The sequence below is a fragment of the Pelophylax lessonae genome (genome assembly GCF_965119305.1).
Source record: "Pelophylax lessonae genome assembly, chromosome: 5".
NCBI classification, from domain to species: Eukaryota; Metazoa; Chordata; class Amphibia; order Anura; family Ranidae; genus Pelophylax; species Pelophylax lessonae.
The window spans coordinates 120,345,794-120,363,609 of record NC_138772.1 but is presented as its reverse complement, the minus strand read 5'-3'; the positions used below and the strand labels follow the sequence as shown (position 1 = coordinate 120,363,609).

At 46.0% G+C, this 17,816-nt stretch overlaps 1 protein-coding gene across 1 annotated transcript in view; it reads left to right on the top strand.

Annotated features, from left to right (window-relative positions):
• Nucleotides 1–17,816, top strand: part of DNAH11 (dynein axonemal heavy chain 11) — a 420,238-nt gene that overhangs the window by 328,732 nt on the left and 73,690 nt on the right. Inside the window, exons 64-65 of the mRNA XM_082257534.1 lie at nucleotides 3,508–3,681; nucleotides 5,477–5,712. Coding sequence (XP_082113660.1) covers nucleotides 3,508–3,681; nucleotides 5,477–5,712 — 410 coding nt within the window. The remainder of the gene's footprint in view (nucleotides 1–3,507; nucleotides 3,682–5,476; nucleotides 5,713–17,816) is intronic.

The following is a 17,816-nucleotide window of genomic DNA, read 5'->3' as shown; positions in this document are numbered from 1 at the left end:
TACATCTAAACCCCCCTATCCTTTACAGCCATGAAAGCTGCCATCTTGGTCTCTGTTTGATCAACAGTTGCCATGGGGCTGTACTTTGATGGCTTGACAGTTTGGTCAAGAGCATGAGCAACTATGAAAGTTAGGATTCACGACATGCTTTTAATGTAACTGTTTTAGTAAACTGGTAAATTTGTGGGTTTAATTCCTCTTTAAATATTAAACTTTGTGGTTCAGGTCATACTAGAAGGATCTTATCAAAAACACATTTTCTAGTTTGATAGTTCTCCTTATCTCCATTCTATTTTGGGAGTTCTCCTTTAAGTAATGTGGAATGAGAAAAGTTTTGGCCAGTATAGGCGCAATATATAAATAGATTAATTGAGACTTTCAATCTAAAAGGCAAATGAATATGTTTTGATTAGGACACATGAAAACTGATAACTGAAGTGTTATTTCCTCCTTATTGCATTGACCTGGAAGCTGACGCATCAGTCGAATAATTCAGGCAGTTTATATTTAATCATTAACTAACTCCTAAGCTAAGCAGCTGTTAAAAATTAGAAACGGGTCATCCCAGCCAGGATGACATTACAAGCAATCTATAATGCATTAGAATGAAATTATAGTGATTTTTAACTGTCTGGAAATGTATTACACTGCATGTTCCTGCACTTAAACTCTTGTTAGCCAATGTCACTTATGATTTATGATACATGGATGGTATGTTGAAATTATTGAAGATTCAAATAGATGACCACTCTATGTTTACAAAATCTTGCAGTTTTTTTTTTTTTTCCGAAAGTTCTTTTGCAGATTAAAGAACGGATTTTTATTGTTGTTTATGACTTACTTGCAAACAGAATTCTCAAAATGGATATATCAAGGGGTTTTTTGCCTTCTAAATGAAGAGAGTTTTCTGCACAGTAGGTGATAAGTTAAAGTGGCAGACTTACTTATTGGCTATTAATAGCATCATGATTACTTCTGAAGAACATCAAATGCAATAAGTGCTGGAGCTGCTACTACCATCTTTCACTGTGACTCAGGCACTCCTCATGATTTAATTGCTAAAAAATGGTACCTAATCTTTATGAAGTAACCATATTTATTCAGTAATGCTTTAATGAAATACACTAGAGTTTAAAGGCAGCTTTGTAAGTATGTGTACACAGTAAGTACAAGCTTATATTGGAGTAAAGCATAATAATGCACAGAAGGTCTTAACTTTGTATTTCCTAAATTTGTGTTATTTTTAGCTTTATATATATATATTTTTTTAAATAAATGTATGGACTGTGGAAGAGTAGTCTTGAAGAAAAATGTAACTTGTGTATGCTAATAATCCAGGTATTGATTAAAAAACACATACAGATGACAAATGTACCTAAATATGGTTTGAGATTGGCCTTTTGCACAGAGCAAAAGGGAGGCACAGCACTGCTGTATAATTTATATGTTGACCTGGAACATGTGGACAGGAAGAGAGAGTCGGCTGCATCCATGTGTTGCTGGTCCTTCATTGTGCAAACACAAGCTTGGACAGGTTCTAGACCAGGTTGTATTGCTTAGCTGCTCACAAGGAGTGCAAGACCTGGTTGTCATCTCTGGTAGTGGTGCACTGGTTGTACAGAATTGCACAATATTTGCTGAGCAAGGTTGTGCATGTATACCCTGTTTCCCCAAAAATAAGCCCTACCCCAAAAATAAGACATAGCCTGATTTTTTGGGGATAGCTGCAATATAAGCCCTACCCTGAAAATAAGACCTAGCGTGATTTTTGGGGATAGCTGCAATATAAGCCCTACCCTGAAAATAAGCTATAGTTAAAATCCATGTAAAAACATGTAATTTGTTTTGTAAAAAGATTATATAATGTGCAGTGTGTCTCCTTTTGTAACTTTATTGTGGAAAATACCTTATTTACAGCACCGCTTACAAATGGAGACTCACTGGATATTATATAATCTTTTAATAAAACAGATTACATAATTTTACAATGACTTTAACCAAGGTTTATTTTTGGGATTACAGAATATCATAATGCTGACTCCTGAGTTGACAGGGGGAGAGGAGAAGAGAAGACAGGGGACACAAAAACTTTTCTTTTAATATTTTATTGTTTTATTCCAGTTTCTTTTAAAAAAACATAGAGAGGGGTAAATGACACAGCACAAGGACTGTGCTGTCTATCGTGGTTTAAAGGATCAGGATTTTTTTTATTTAGGGTTACAACCACTTTAGGATCGTCCTTGTACATACTTTAAATAAATAAGACATCCCCTGAAAATAATCCCTAGTGTGTCTTTTGTAGCCAAAATTAATTTAGGACCCGGTCTTATTTTCGGGGAAACACGGTATGTATTTTAACTGTAGATTTACCTGTTTTCCTGATGCTAAGCTTTACTTGAACACTTGTCTCATACATTAGACCTTGGCTCTTAATTTGTGGGGATAAAGTTGGCACCTTGAGTAGCTTTTATTTTTACCCTAGCATTTACTGATTGCAGCCAACTACTCCACTTGTTGAATGCTTATGGATGCCGGTATCCTTATTATTCTTATAATATTCATATTCTGCATCTAAGCCTGTAAGAATATGGAGAATTATGCTTTTGCCTGCGTTGAGATTTTTTCCTGATCAGTGCCCAGGGACAGTGGTCAATTGGCAAAGATCTGTGGTCCTGTGATTGATGCATTAATTGCGCTAATCTTATGGTGTCTGTAAATTATACACTATTAGCAACCACTGAAAATCTATGTTCTAGAAAGCTGGAAAATTTCCCTCATCCACTTGCCCTTCAAAAGTTTTTACCCCCACCCTTCATGAAAAGGCCATTTTTTGGTATTTGCCACTGCGCTACTTTAACCAACAACTGTGTGGTTATGCAAAACTGTACGTAAATGAAATGTATATTTTCACAGGAATAGAGCTTTCTTTTTGTGGTATTTGATCACCACTGGGTTTTTTATTATATAAACAAAAAAAGCCAATAATTGTGAAAAAAAGCTAGATAACACAGCAAGCCTTTTGGTGTGCAAAAGTATGTTCAAAAGTGTGACCTATGAAGGTAGGATTGCCACCTCATCCCTTTAAACCAGGACACATGTTAATCAAACAGGTTCTGAGGCTAATATAATGCACATCAGGCACTAAGTGAGTTTAATTACCACTTTAATCGGCCACAGAACCTGTGTAATTAATGTGTATGCTGGCTTAAAGGGATGATATGGCAACCCTATATGAAGGCCAGATGGTTTTAACTGCCTTAAATTAATAATGTAAGATTTGCTCAAAAAGATCCATTAAACAGTATAGAGCCATAGATAGTCCTACTTATGTATAAAAGTTACCATACTACAGTCCAACTGGTAGCATTTTCTCATCTGTATGGCTTTATTCAAATAATGTGACTTATTAAATCTTTTTCTGTTTGAAGCTGATATTGATCTACCTAAATAATTCTAGTTAAGTATAACAATTGGTTAAGCCTTTCTCATGATTTTGGTTTCTTCCAGTCTGAAAATGTCCGTTGGAGTGAATCTATTAAAAACTATGAAGCTCAGGAGAAGACACTATGTGGCGATGTATTGTTGACAGCAGCTTTTGTGTCTTATGTTGGGTCTTTTGCAAAGCGCTATCGTCAGGAGCTGCTGGAGCAAATGTGGCTTCCATTCCTCAAATCACAAAAGGTGACAACCTTACAATTCTTATTCTGAAAGTTGCTGATGGAAATACATAATGTGCTGACTGTTTTCTACTGTATATCAAATTCATTAGTGTACACAGTCTTTTTAGCCTCATAGCTTATTAGTCTAAGGTTCACTAGTAGTCACTGATTGTTTAGTAAGTTTATTGTATATATGTAGTACCTTTTTATAATTGGTAATATCATGTGTATTTAAACCCAATCATTAAAATCTAGTGTAAGCTTTAAAATGTTGAAACTGTTGTAATCTGCAGTTTTTCTTTTTTGGACCTGCAAGGTAAAGGCATAATGTGCCAGTATGAATCGCTTGAGGCAGTGTCCATCTTTACCCGGTCTTCCTTTCGGGTCCGCTGTCTCCGGTTGTGTGACAGGCCAGAGCCACAATGACATCACTCCTGTGCATCCGCGGGAGAGCCATAATTCACTGCACAGGTATCTGAAGGAACGACAAGGGTGGCCGTTCCTTCAGAGCGCATGCGCCGATTACATTATCGGCTGCATGTAATATAAATATCTCCTAAATTATACACGTTATTTACAGTACCTATAGGTAAACCTTATTATAGGCTTACCTATAGATAGAAAAATATAAGTTTGAGTTTACTTGCTCTTTAATGTTATGTCAGCCTTTTTCTTAAAATCGTTTCTAGTGATACTGCCATGAAGGTCTTTATTTAGATTCTTCCGGTTATATGATGACAACGCTCTATTTCTGACTCTTGGTTTTGTACCTGCATTGCCACCCTACCACATAGCCTTCTGATCAGTGTTAATTTCGTCGACTAAAACCGACTAAAACGTTTTCGTCGACTAACACAATTCAGATGACTAAAATACGACTAAAACTAAAATGGCATTTTAGTCTTAAGACTAAAATACGACTAAAACTAAAATGGCATTTTAGTCAAAAGACTACAACTAAAACTAAATCGAAATTTGCTGCCAAAAATTAACACTGGTGCATGCTCAAAGCATAAATAATAACATATTAGATTTTTCACTCCAGGACCAGCAGTAGTATATAATGAGTTTGGAAATTGTAGAGAAATGCTTAAATAATGCATTACAAATTACAATTGAATTACACCCATTTGATTATAGATGACTAAAATGAGTTTTAGTCGACTAAAATGTAGGGCGTTTTAGTCGACTAAAATATACTGGAGTTTTAGTCGACTAAATACGACTAAAACTAAAACACTTGCAGAAGACTAAAATAGGACTAAAACTAAAATGCCATTTTAGTCCTAAGACTAAGACTAAAACTAAATTGAAATTTGCTGCCAAAATTAACACTGCTTCTGATGGCCACAAATGGATCTTTTAATGCACATTATCCAGGCATGGTCCGCTATTTTCACCATTCGTAAAACTGTCCTGAGAAATGCTGGAGTGCAAAATGGCAAGAGGGTTGCTGCAAAGAGGCTGCAGGACATCAGCAACAAAGGGTTAATATAGGTCAAAACCAGTATTTTATTAAAATAAAAAATAGTACTTTATTATTACACCTATTGCTTTGGCAAACTAAACATCATTTAGTATGGGTTAACATCTACTTAAATGTAATTTTGTTAGGGCTTACATCTGCTTAAAGTATATCCAAGTTGGGGCCCACCAAGACGATAAACCCTAGATAGCTGAGGACCTATACATTTACAATATATACCCCTGCTTTTGCCAATTGATTTATTTTTAATTTGAAAACATTACATTTGTAACACTTTAGATATACTTTTGCAATGGAGATTTAATTCACCAGGCTAAATTTTCCCATTTAGGTTGCAATTCCAATATCGGAAGGACTGGACCCGATTGCCATGCTGACTGATGATGCTACAGTAGCCGCCTGGAATAATGAAGGTCTGCCTGGAGACAGAATGTCAACAGAAAATGCCACCATTTTAATAAACTGCGAGCGGTGGCCTCTTATGATAGATCCCCAGCAGCAAGGCATCAAATGGATTAAGAATAAATATGGAGCTGCCTTAAAAGTTATAAATTTAGGACAGAAAGGGTAGGTGCTTCGTAAAAGAAATCACCAACATTCTTATTACTTTTGCAGAAATGTGTTAAACTGATGGAGCAAACATTGCATCAAATGTCATTGCTGTGCCCATGTTTTGCTTTCATTACTCTGCATTCATGTCAGTAGAAAAGTGAAGTGCTAGTTTTTAAGTATCTTCTCTTGTCAGGTATAATTTGGGGACATTTTGTACCCAAATACTGTCTAAACCAAAATTCCATTAAAAAGGGGTTCTCTTCGTTATGTTTCCCCTTTCTGCTTTGATTCCATATTTAATTACTGGGATGCTGTATGCTAAACAGTAGGACAGTGCTGCTTACTATTGGCATCACACACTTTTTCTTTTTTAAATTAGCCCCACTATGTTCTATATATGTGTATAGGTTTATATATACATATACTGTATCTCACAAAAATGAGTACACCCCTCACATATTTGTAAATATTTTATTATATCTTTTCATGTGAAAAAGCTGAAGAAATGAAACTTTTCTACAATGTAAATTTGCTGTCCCCTCAAAATAACTTAACACAACCATTAATGTCTAAACTGCTGGCAACAAAAGTGAGTACACCCCTAAGTGAAAATGTCCTATATGGTCCCAATTAGCCATTTTTCCTCCCCAGTGTCATGTGACTCGTTAGTGTTACAAGGTCTCAGGTGTGAATGGGGAGCAAGTGTATTAAATTTGGTGTTATTGCTCTCACTCTCTTATTCTGGTCGCTGGAAGTTCAACATGGCACCTCATGGCAAAGAACTCTCTGAGGATCTGAAAAAAAGAATTGTTGCTCTACATAAAGATGGCCTAGGCTGTAAGAAGATTGCCAAGACCCTGAAACTGAGCTGCAGCACGGTGGCCAAGACCATACAGCAGTTTAACAGGACAGGTTCCAATCAGAACAGGCCTCGCCATGGTCAACCAAAGAAACTGAGTGCACGTGCTCAGCATCATATCCAGAGGTTGTCTTTGGGAAATATACGTATGAGTGCCGCCAGCATTGCTGCAGAGGTTGATGGGGTAGGGGACAGCCTGTCAGTGCTCAGACCATATGCCGCACACTGCATCAAATTGGTCTGCATGGCTGTCCTCCCAGAAGGAAGCCTCTTTTAAAGATGATGCACAAGAAAGCCTGCAAACAGTTTTCTTAAGACAATCAGACGAAAGACATGGATTACTGAAACCATTTCCTGTGGTCTGATGAGACCAAGATAAACTTATTTGGTTCAGATGATGTCAAGCATGTGTGGCGGCAACCACGTGAAGAGTACAAAGACAAGTGTGTCCTGCCTACAGTCAAGCATGGTGGTGGGAGTGTCATGGTCTGGGGCTGCATGAATGCTGCCAGTACTGGGAAGCTACAGTTCATTGAGGGAACCATGAATGCCAACATGTACTGTGACATGCTAAAGCAGAGCATGATCCCCTCTGGGTCACAGGCCAGTATTCCAACATGATAATGACCCCAAACACACCTCCAAGGTGACCACTGCCTTGCTAAAGAAGCTGAGGGTCACCCTTTTGAGCATCTGTGGGACATCCTCAAACAGAAGGTGGAGGAGTGCAAGGTCTCTAACATCACCAGCTCCGTGATGTCATCATGGAGGAGTGAAAGAAGACTCCAGTGGCAACCTGTGAAGCTCTGGTGAAATCCATGGCCAAGAGGGTTAAGGCAGTGCTGGAAAATAATGGTGGTCACACAAAATATTGACACTTTGGGCCCAATTTAGATATTTTAACGTAAGGGTCTACACACTTTTGTTGCCAGCAGTTAAGACATTAATAGCTGTGTGTTGAGTTATTTTTGAGGGGACAGCAAATTTACACTGCTATACAAGCTGTACACTCACTAGTTTACATTGTAGCAAAGTGTAATTTCTTCAGTGTTATCACATGAAAAAATATAATAAAATATTTACAAAAATGTGAGGGGTGTACTCACTTTTGTGAGATACTGTGTATGTGTGTGTGTGTGTGTGTGTGTATGTATATATATATATATATATATATATATATATATATATAGTGCATCCGGAAAGTAATTACAGCACTTCACTTTTCCCACATTTTGTTATGTTACAGCCATATTCCAAAATTGATTAAATTCATTATTTACTCAAAATTCTACAAATGATACCTCATAAAGACAATGTGAAAAAAGTTGGTTTGAAATCTTTGCAAATTTATTAAAAATAAAAAACAAAAAGAATCACACGTAGATAAGTAGTCACAGGCTTTGCCGTGACACTCAAAATTGAGCTCAGGGGCGTCCTGTTTCCACTAATCATCCTTGAGATGTTTCTACAACTTGATTAGAGTCCACCTGTGGTAAATTTAGTTTATTGGACATGATTTGGAAAGGCACACACCTTTCTATATAAAGCCCCACAGTTAACAGTGTATGTCGGAGCACAAACCAAGCCATGAAGCCCAAGGAATTGTCTATAGACCTCTGAGACTTCGAGGCACAGAATTGGGGAAGGGTACAGAAAAATTTCTGCAGCATTGAAGGTCCAAATGAGCACAGTGGCCTCCATCATCCATAAATGGAAGAATTCGGAACCACCAGGACTCTTCCTAGAGCGGGGCCGCCCGGCAAAACTAGGCGATCAAGGGAGAAGGACCTTAGTCAGGGAAGTGACTAAGAACCCGATGGTCACTCTGACAGAGCTCCAGTGTTTCTCTATAGAGAGAGGAGAACTTTCCAGAAGAACAACCATCTCTGCAGCACTCCACCAATCAGGCCTGTATGGAAGAGTGGCCAGACGAAAGTACTCCTCAGTAAAATGCACATGACAGCCCACCTGGAGTTTGCCAAAAGGCACCTGAAGGACTCTCAGACCATGAGAAACAAATCCTCTGGTCTGATGAATCAAAGATTGAACTCTTTGGCCTGAATGGCAAGCATCGTGTCTTGAGGAAACCAGGCACTGTTCATCACCTGGCCAATACCATCCCTACAGTGAAGCATGGGGGTGGCAGCATCATGCTGTGGAGATGTTTTTCAGTGGCAGGAACTGGGAGACTAGTCAGGATTGAGGGAAAGATGATTACAGCAATGTACAGAGACATCATTGATGAATACCTGCTCCAGAGTGCTCTGGACCTCAGACTTGGACAAAGGTTCATCTTCCAACAGGACAACAACCCTAAAGACACAGCCAAGATAACAAAGGGGAGTGGCTAAGGGACAACTCTGTTAATGTACTTGAGTGGCCCAGCCAGAGCCCAGACTTGAACCTGATTAAACATCTCTGGAGAGATTTGAAAATGGCTCTACACCAACGCTCCCCATCCAAACTGATGGAGCTTGAGAGGTCCTGCAAAGAAGAATGGGAGAAACTTCTCAAAAATAGGTGTGCCAAGCTTGTAGCATCATGCTCAAACAGACTTGAGGTTGTAGGTTGTAATTGGTGCCAAAGGTGCTTCGACAAAGTATTAAGGAAAGGCTGTGAATACTTATGTACATTGGATTTTTTCATTTTTTTTATTTTTATTAAATTTGCAAAGATTTCACACAAACTTCTTTCACGTTGTTATTATGGGGCATGGTTTGTAGAAATTTTAGGAAAATAATTAGTTTAATCCATTTTAGAATAAGGCTATAACATAACAAAATGTGAAGAGCTGTGAATACTTTCTGGATCCACTGTATATACATATATATAACCTTGCATGTTGCATGGGAATTTGCCCCAGAGCCAGGGCCGGAGCTCCCGCTAGGCGAGCTAGGCGACCGCCTAGGGCGCACTGCTGCCTAGGGGCGCAGTCACGGGTGCTGTTCTCCCTCCCGCCTCCACCACGGATGCTGGCACCCTCGCGCTGCGCCCCCTCTCATGGATGCTGGCCACGGTCCACTTCGCGCTGCGCCCCCCCATGTATGCTGGCTCCTTAGCGCTACATCCCCCCCCCCCGCGTCCCCCCTCATGGATGCTGGCAACCTCGCGCTTCCTTTCCTCTCTCAGCATCGGGGTTGGGGAGCTCCGCCCACCGCTACTTACGGGTTTCTTCACATGGATGGAGCCGTGGGCGGCAAGGAGGGAAGTGCTGGCGGCGATATCTGGCTTCCCCGGAGGAGACCAGAGAACCGGAGGCTGAGCCGTGAGGAGGCGGCGGTGCTGTGGCTGCTGGTGGGGAAGGTAAGGTAAGTGCATGGAGACCTGTGCGTGCTGCTGTGCCTAATATGTTACCTGACACCCTGACCCTGCTACCCCCCCACCTGACACCCTGACCCTGCTACCCCCCCCACCTGACACCCTGCTACCCCCCTCACCTGATTCACTGCCCCCCCACCTGACACCCTGCTACCCCCCTCACCTTATTCACTGCCCCCCCACCTGACCCCCTGCTAACCCCCTCACCTGACACACTGTCCCCCCTACCTGACACCCTGCTACCCCCCTCACCTGATTCACTGCCCCCCCACCTGACACCCTGCTACCCCCCTCACCTTATTCACTGCCCCCCCACCTGACCCCCTGCTACCCCCCTCACCTGACACACTGTCCCCCCCACCTGACACCCTGCTACCCCCCTCACCTGATTCACTGCCCCCCCCAATTGACACCCTGCTACCCCCTCACCTTTTTCACTGCCCCCCCACCTGACACCCTGCTACCCCCCTCACCTGACAACCTGCCCCCCACCTGACCCCCTGCTACCCCCCTCACCTGACACACTGTCCCATCACCTGACACCCTGCTTCCCCCCTCACCTGATTCACTGCCCCCCACCTGACACCCTGCTACCCACCTCACCTGATTCACTGCCTCACCTGACACACTGTCCCCCCACCTGACACCCTGCTACCCCCCTCACCTGATTCACTGCCCCCCACCTGACACCCTGCTTCCCCCCTCACCTGATTCACTGCCCCCCCCCACCTGACACCCTGCTTCCCCCCTCACCTGATTCACTGCCCCCCCACCTGACACCCTGCTACCCACCTCACCTGATTCACTGCCTCACCTGACACACTGTCCCCCCAACTGACACCCTGCTACCCCCCTCACCTGATTCACTGCCCCCCCACCTGACACCCTGCTACCCCCCTCACCTTATTCACTGCCCCCCCACCTGACACCCTGCTACCCCCTCACCTCACACACTGTCCCCCCACCTGACACCCTGCTACCCCCTCACCTGATTCACTGCCCCCCCCACCTGACCCCCTGCTACCCCCCCTCACCTGACACACTGTCCCCCCACCTGACACCCTGCTACCACCCTCACCTGATTCACTGTCCCCCCCACCTGACACCCTGCTACCCCCCCACCTGACACACTGTCCCCCCACCTGAATCACTGCTACCCCCTCACCTGACACACTGCCACCTCCCACCTGACACCCTGCTACCCCCCTCACCTGATTCACTGCCCCCCCACCTGACACCCTGCTACCCCCTCACCTTATTCACTGCCCCCCCAACCTGACACCCTGCTACCCCCCCTCACCTGACACACTGTCCCCCCACCTGAATCACTGCTACCCCCCTCACCTGACACACTGCCACCTCCCACCTGACATCCTGCTACCCCCTCACCTGATTCACTGCCCCCCCACCTGACACCCTGCTACCCCCCTCACCTTATTCACTGCCCCCCACCTGACCCCTGCTACCCCCCCTCACCTGACACACTGTCCCCCCACCTGAATCACTGCTACCCCCTCACCTGACACACTGCCACCTCCCACCTGACATCCTGCTACCCCCTCACCTGATTCACTGCCCCCCACCTGACACCCTGCTACCCCCCTCACCTAACACACTGTCCTCCCCCCACCTGACACCCTGCTACCCCCTCACCTTATTCACTGCCCCCCCACCTGACACAATGTCCCCCCACCTGAATCACTGCTACTCCCCTCACCTGACACCCTGCTACCCCCTCACCTGATTCACTGCCCCCCCCACCTGACACCCTGCTACCCCCCTCACCTTATTCACTGCCCCCCCCACCTGACACCCTGCTACCCCCCTCACCTGACACACTGTCCCCCCACCTGACACCCTGCTACCCCCTCACCTGATTCACTTCCCCCTCCCACCTGACACCCTGCTACCCCCCTCACCTTATTCACTGCCCCCCACCTGACCCCTGCTACCCCCTCCCCTGACACACTGTCCCCCCACCTGACACCCTGCTACCCCCCTCACCTGACACACTGTCCCCCCACCTGAATCACTGCTACCCCCTCACCTGACACACTGCCACCTCCCACCTGACACCCTGCTACCCCCCTCACCTGATTCACTGTCCCCCCCACCTGACACCCTGCTACCCCCCCACCTGACACCCTGCTACCCCCTCACCTGACGCACTGTCCCCCCACCTGAATCACTGCCACCTCCCACCTGACACCCTGCTACCCCCCTCACCTGATTCACTGTCCCCCCCACCTGACACCCTGCTACCCCCCCACCTGACACCCTGCTACCCCCCTCACCTGATTCACTGCCCCCCACCTGACACCCTGCTTCCCCCCTCACCTGATTCACTGCCCCCCCCACCTGACACCCTGCTTCCCCCCTCACCTGATTCACTGCCCCCCCACCTGACACCCTGCTACCCACCTCACCTGATTCACTGCCTCGCCTGACACACTGTCCCCCCAACTGACACCCTGCTACCCCCCTCACCTGATTCACTGCCCCCCCCCACCTGACACCCTGCTACCCCCCTCACCTTATTCACTGCCCCCCCCACCTGACACCCTGCTACCCCCTCACCTCACACACTGTCCCCCCACCTGACACCCTGCTACCCCCTCACCTGATTCACTGCCCCCCCCACCTGACCCCCTGCTACCCCCCCTCACCTGACACACTGTCCCCCCACCTGACACCCTGCTACCACCCTCACCTGATTCACTGTCCCCCCCACCTGACACCCTGCTACCCCCCCACCTGACACACTGTCCCCCCACCTGAATCACTGCTACCCCCTCACCTGACACACTGCCACCTCCCACCTGACACCCTGCTACCCCCCTCACCTGATTCACTGCCCCCCCACCTGACACCCTGCTACCCCCTCACCTTATTCACTGCCCCCCCAACCTGACACCCTGCTACCCCCCCTCACCTGACACACTGTCCCCCCACCTGAATCACTGCTACCCCCCTCACCTGACACACTGCCACCTCCCACCTGACATCCTGCTACCCCCTCACCTGATTCACAGCCCCCCCACCTGACACCCTGCTACCCCCCTCACCTTATTCACTGCCCCCCACCTGACCCCTGCTACCCCCCCTCACCTGACACACTGTCCCCCCACCTGAATCACTGCTACCCCCCTCACCTGACACACTGCCACCTCCCACCTGACATCCTGCTACCCCCTCACCTGATTCACTGCCCCCCACCTGACACCCTGCTACCCCCCTCACCTAACACACTGTCCTCCCCCCACCTGACACCCTGCTACCCCCTCACCTTATTCACTGCCCCCCCACCTGACACAATGTCCCCCCACCTGAATCACTGCTACTCCCCTCACCTGACACCCTGCTACCCCCTCACCTGATTCACTGCCCCCCCCACCTGACACCCTGCTACCCCCCTCACCTTATTCACTGCCCCCCCCCACCTGACACCCTGCTACCCCCCTCACCTGACACACTGTCCCCCCACCTGACACCCTGCTACCCCCTCACCTGATTCACTTCCCCCTCCCACCTGACACCCTGCTACCCCCCTCACCTTATTCACTGCCCCCCACCTGACCCCTGCTACCCCCTCCCCTGACACACTGTCCCCCCACCTGACACCCTGCTACCCCCCTCACCTGACACACTGTCCCCCCACCTGAATCACTGCTACCCCCTCACCTGACACACTGCCACCTCCCACCTGACACCCTGCTACCCCCCTCACCTGATTCACTGTCCCCCCCACCTGACACCCTGCTACCCCCCCACCTGACACCCTGCTACCCCCTCACCTGACGCACTGTCCCCCCACCTGAATCACTGCTACCCCCCTCACCTGACACACTGCCACCTCCCACCTGACACCCTGCTACCCCCCTCACCTGATTCACTGTCCCCCCCACCTGACACCCTGCTACCCCCCCACCTGACACCCTGCTACCCCCCTCACCTGACGCACTGTCCCCCCACCTGAATCACTGCTACCCCCCTCACCTGACACACTGCCACCTCCCACCTGACATCCTGCTACCCCCTCACCTGATTCACTGCCCCCCCACCTGACACCCTGCTACCCCCCTCACCTGACACACTGTCCCCCCACCTGAATCACTGCTACCCCCCTCACCTGATTCACTGTCCTCCCCCCCCCCACCTGACACCCTGCTACCCCCCTCACCTTATTCACTGCCCCCCCACCTGACACAATGTCCCCCCCACCTGAATCACTGCTACTCCCCTCACCTGACACACTGCCAGCTCCCACCTGACACCCTGCTACCCCCCTCACCTGATTCACTGCCCCCCCCACCTGACACCCTGCTACCCCCCTCACCTTATTCACTGCCCCCCACCTGACCCCCTGCTACCCCCCTCACCTGACACACTGTCCCCCCACCTGACACCCTGCTACCCCCCTCACCTGATTCACTGGCCCCCACCTGACCCCCTGCTACCCCCCTCACCTGACACACTGTCCCCCCACCTGACACCCTGCTACCCCCCTCACCTTATTCACTGCCCCCCCACCTGACCCCCTGCTACCCCCCTCACCTGACACACTGTCCCCCCACCTGACACCCTGCTACCCCCCTCACCTGATTCACTGCCCCCCCCCACCTGACACCCTGATCACATATAATATTATAAAATATCTACAAAAATGTGAGGGGTGTACTCACTTTTGTGAGATACTGTATGTCTTGTTAGTAACCCCTTCCTCCTGAAAGGTGCAGGGAATCACCATAAGCCCGGACTCATTCAAAGGTCACTGAAGGGCAATGGTGTATATGTGCACCAAAGAGAATCTAGAGAATAATACAGCACAAAATATTACCCATCACATTTAACGTCTAGTTAGTTGCTTCTCATATTTTCGAAAATGTATGCAACAATTCAATAGCAAAACCTCAAAGTCTGTGCTGACTAGCTAGTAAGCATACTGTTGATTTTTTTGTATTGTATGGCTCTATGGACTGCCCTACCTAAAGCCCCACACACATGGGCCAAATATTGGGCCATTTTGGGTGGCTCCAAAGAAACTATTTGACATTCAGCCCCTGTATACCTCTGCTGGTCCGACAGAAGCCGACCAATCGTCCAGCTTCTGTCGAAGGGGCATGCCCGAAAAAGGTCTGCCAATCGGCATCCGATCAGTGGCAGAAGCCAATGGCTTCTGGACGCCGGAGGAACACCCCAAGTGATTGTACAAGCAGACACACGCTCGTAGCTCCTGCTGCATGAGCCTGAGCGGGGGTGTTCCCATGCCTACATGCCTTGTGTCTGGATTAGACACCAACGAATGTGAGTGTATATTAAGTGTATTTAAATAAGGTACTGGCATTCAATAGCATTGTCAGAGGGCAAGTATTTTCTTCCCTTACAATTAAAAATTTTGACCAGTCTTCCAGTCCAGGTTAAGTCAGACAATCCCACAACTGTGGCTGTGGCATCAACCATCAGGGGGAACAAGGAGTGCTGCTGCAGCAACTGAAGTAGACTCTATTCTGTCCTGGGTGTAACTTCATGCTTCGCATTGCATTTTCCCAGGATGGAGAACTGGCAGGCAGATCTCCTCAGCATTCAATGTCTGGTCCTGGGGGAATAATCACTCCATCAGGAGTGGTTTCAATACATATGTCTTTATCTGCTTTGAAAGCTCAAAACTGAGAAAATTCCAGTCATTCTTATATCTCTGGATTCCCCTTGCAGACTGTGGTACAACAGCCTCTTCATCTATTAGCCTACGATCCATAGCCTCAACCAGTTTAGCTAAATCTGTTATCCCAGAGACTGATCTTTCACCCTACTTGTTTGAAAGAAATAGCCTAGTAGTGAGGCTACCTATAGCGCTTGCTGGTATGTGCACACCTTAATAAAAAAGTTTTAGTGCAGAAATGAAAATAATATATTTTTATCTGTAGTAAAAAATTATATATGTATCCTGGTGTTTTATAAACAATATATTAGCTGATTCACACCATATAAAACATCTGATTCATTATTAAAAATTATAAATAGTGATGAATGATATACATACAGTATTTTTCATACAATAGTAATAGTAAAAAAATATACTGTATAATAAAATAAAAAATATTTATTGGTGAGATATAAAGTGCTTGTGGCTTATTTATTCAAGTCCATATATTTTAACTGTAGTGATAAAAGTTCAAAAAAAGTGGGTTCTCTTGTGCAAGTAACGCTTATCCAACGAAAAAAGTGCAGGTGCTCAACATGGAAATTTCGGTCCACTTTGTGACAATAGTGCAGCTCCGATTCCTTTTCCACCGTGGTAAGATAAGGGTGGGTCACTTACCAGATGGAGTGGGTCTTGTATGCCTTATAGCATCAAGACCAATATCGCTTTAATAGCCTCCAGGCTAATAGGGGTCTCCTCGTGGCTCTCCAAATGTGGGATGGATGGGGTGGTGGGCTTCCTCCTCTCACCTCACTGGATATGGGGCCAGTATAGGAAGAAAAAAAGGTGCTCCGGATAGTGTAGTATTTAAAATTACATTTTTTATTCCCATTCCATGGGCAAGTAATATCAAAGAAATACAAGTAAAATGGCAAAAATGTTAAAAAAAGTGCACATACCAGGAAGCGCTATAGGTAGCCTCACTACTAGGCTATTTCTTTCAAACACCCATCCACATTTTCTATAGCTGCTGCTAAAACATATATTATATATATATATATATATATATATATATATATATTTATATATATTTATTCGTATATCATCAGGCGCGGGGAATATACTCTGGTATATTTTTTCACACTTTCACCCTACTTCTGAGTTGTTAGCTTTGGCAGTTTTACTGTTGAAATCCAGGTTCTGAGAGACAGAGGTATCACAACTTCTGTTATTCCAAGTATGCTAATGCATCTGTGCAGGACCGATGTGCGGATCAGAATGCAGATAGACTGTCCACACAGATGTACACTCGGGGATGTACTTGAAGATCCAACAGCCATTCGCCTGTCATTGACTTGTACAGGCTGCTAGCATGCGGCTTCACTAAACACCTGTGCCTCCTGTTCAGGTAAAGATGGCTCTTTTGCATGGATTTACAGATAAGTTTGCCTATGTGAATGAGGCCTTAAGTGTAAAAGGTAAGGTAAAGAGCTTTACTACCTTCTGTGCACCAGGAAAGGAACATGCTCAATAGACTGTTTACCTGAATAAAATCTCATAGCTCCCAACTGTCCCTGATTTTAAGACACTGTCCTGGATTTTAAGACCCTTTCCTTGATTTGAAGACACTGTCCCGGATTTTAAGACACTGTTCCTGATTTGAAACAAAGTCCCGGGGGGGGGGGGGGGGGGGACAAGGAGTGCTGCTGCAGCAACTGAAGTTCTGTTCTGTCCTGGGCCCCTTTTTCCTCCTCAATTGTCCCTCATTTTGGTCTGATCTATAGAGCTGTATCTAAAATGCACTTTTTATCTTTCAAAAAGTGTTTCCCAGTGCTAAACCTTTTTTTTTTTTAATTAGTTGAGCTAAATGGACTTGTCTTTTTTCAACCTGTCTAACTATGTAAACCTTTCATTCAGTTTCTAAATGTCTTCATATGTAAATCTCAAAGGCCAGTATAAAGGAATAGTAGTGATAAAAAAAAAAACACTTTACCCACTTGTGGGTTTAACTAATATTTTTTGTATAATCCTCCTTTAAAGGGGTGTGGCAGGGGGTGTGTCCTATGCCTACATACTTTTGATAATAGGAGTCCCTCATTCCCATCTCAAAAAGTTGGGAGATATGCAATGGTACTTATTTACTGAAGAGAGAGAACGCTGCTCCAGGTGTGTGGTGATAGCTAGGAGATGGAGTATCGCATAGAGTGCTGGCCCCGGCCCGCCTCCTCCAAAACTTGTAGAAAAAGAAATAGCCGTACATCCAGGAATTCCAGTTGCCTTTAGATTTCTTTTCATTCCAAA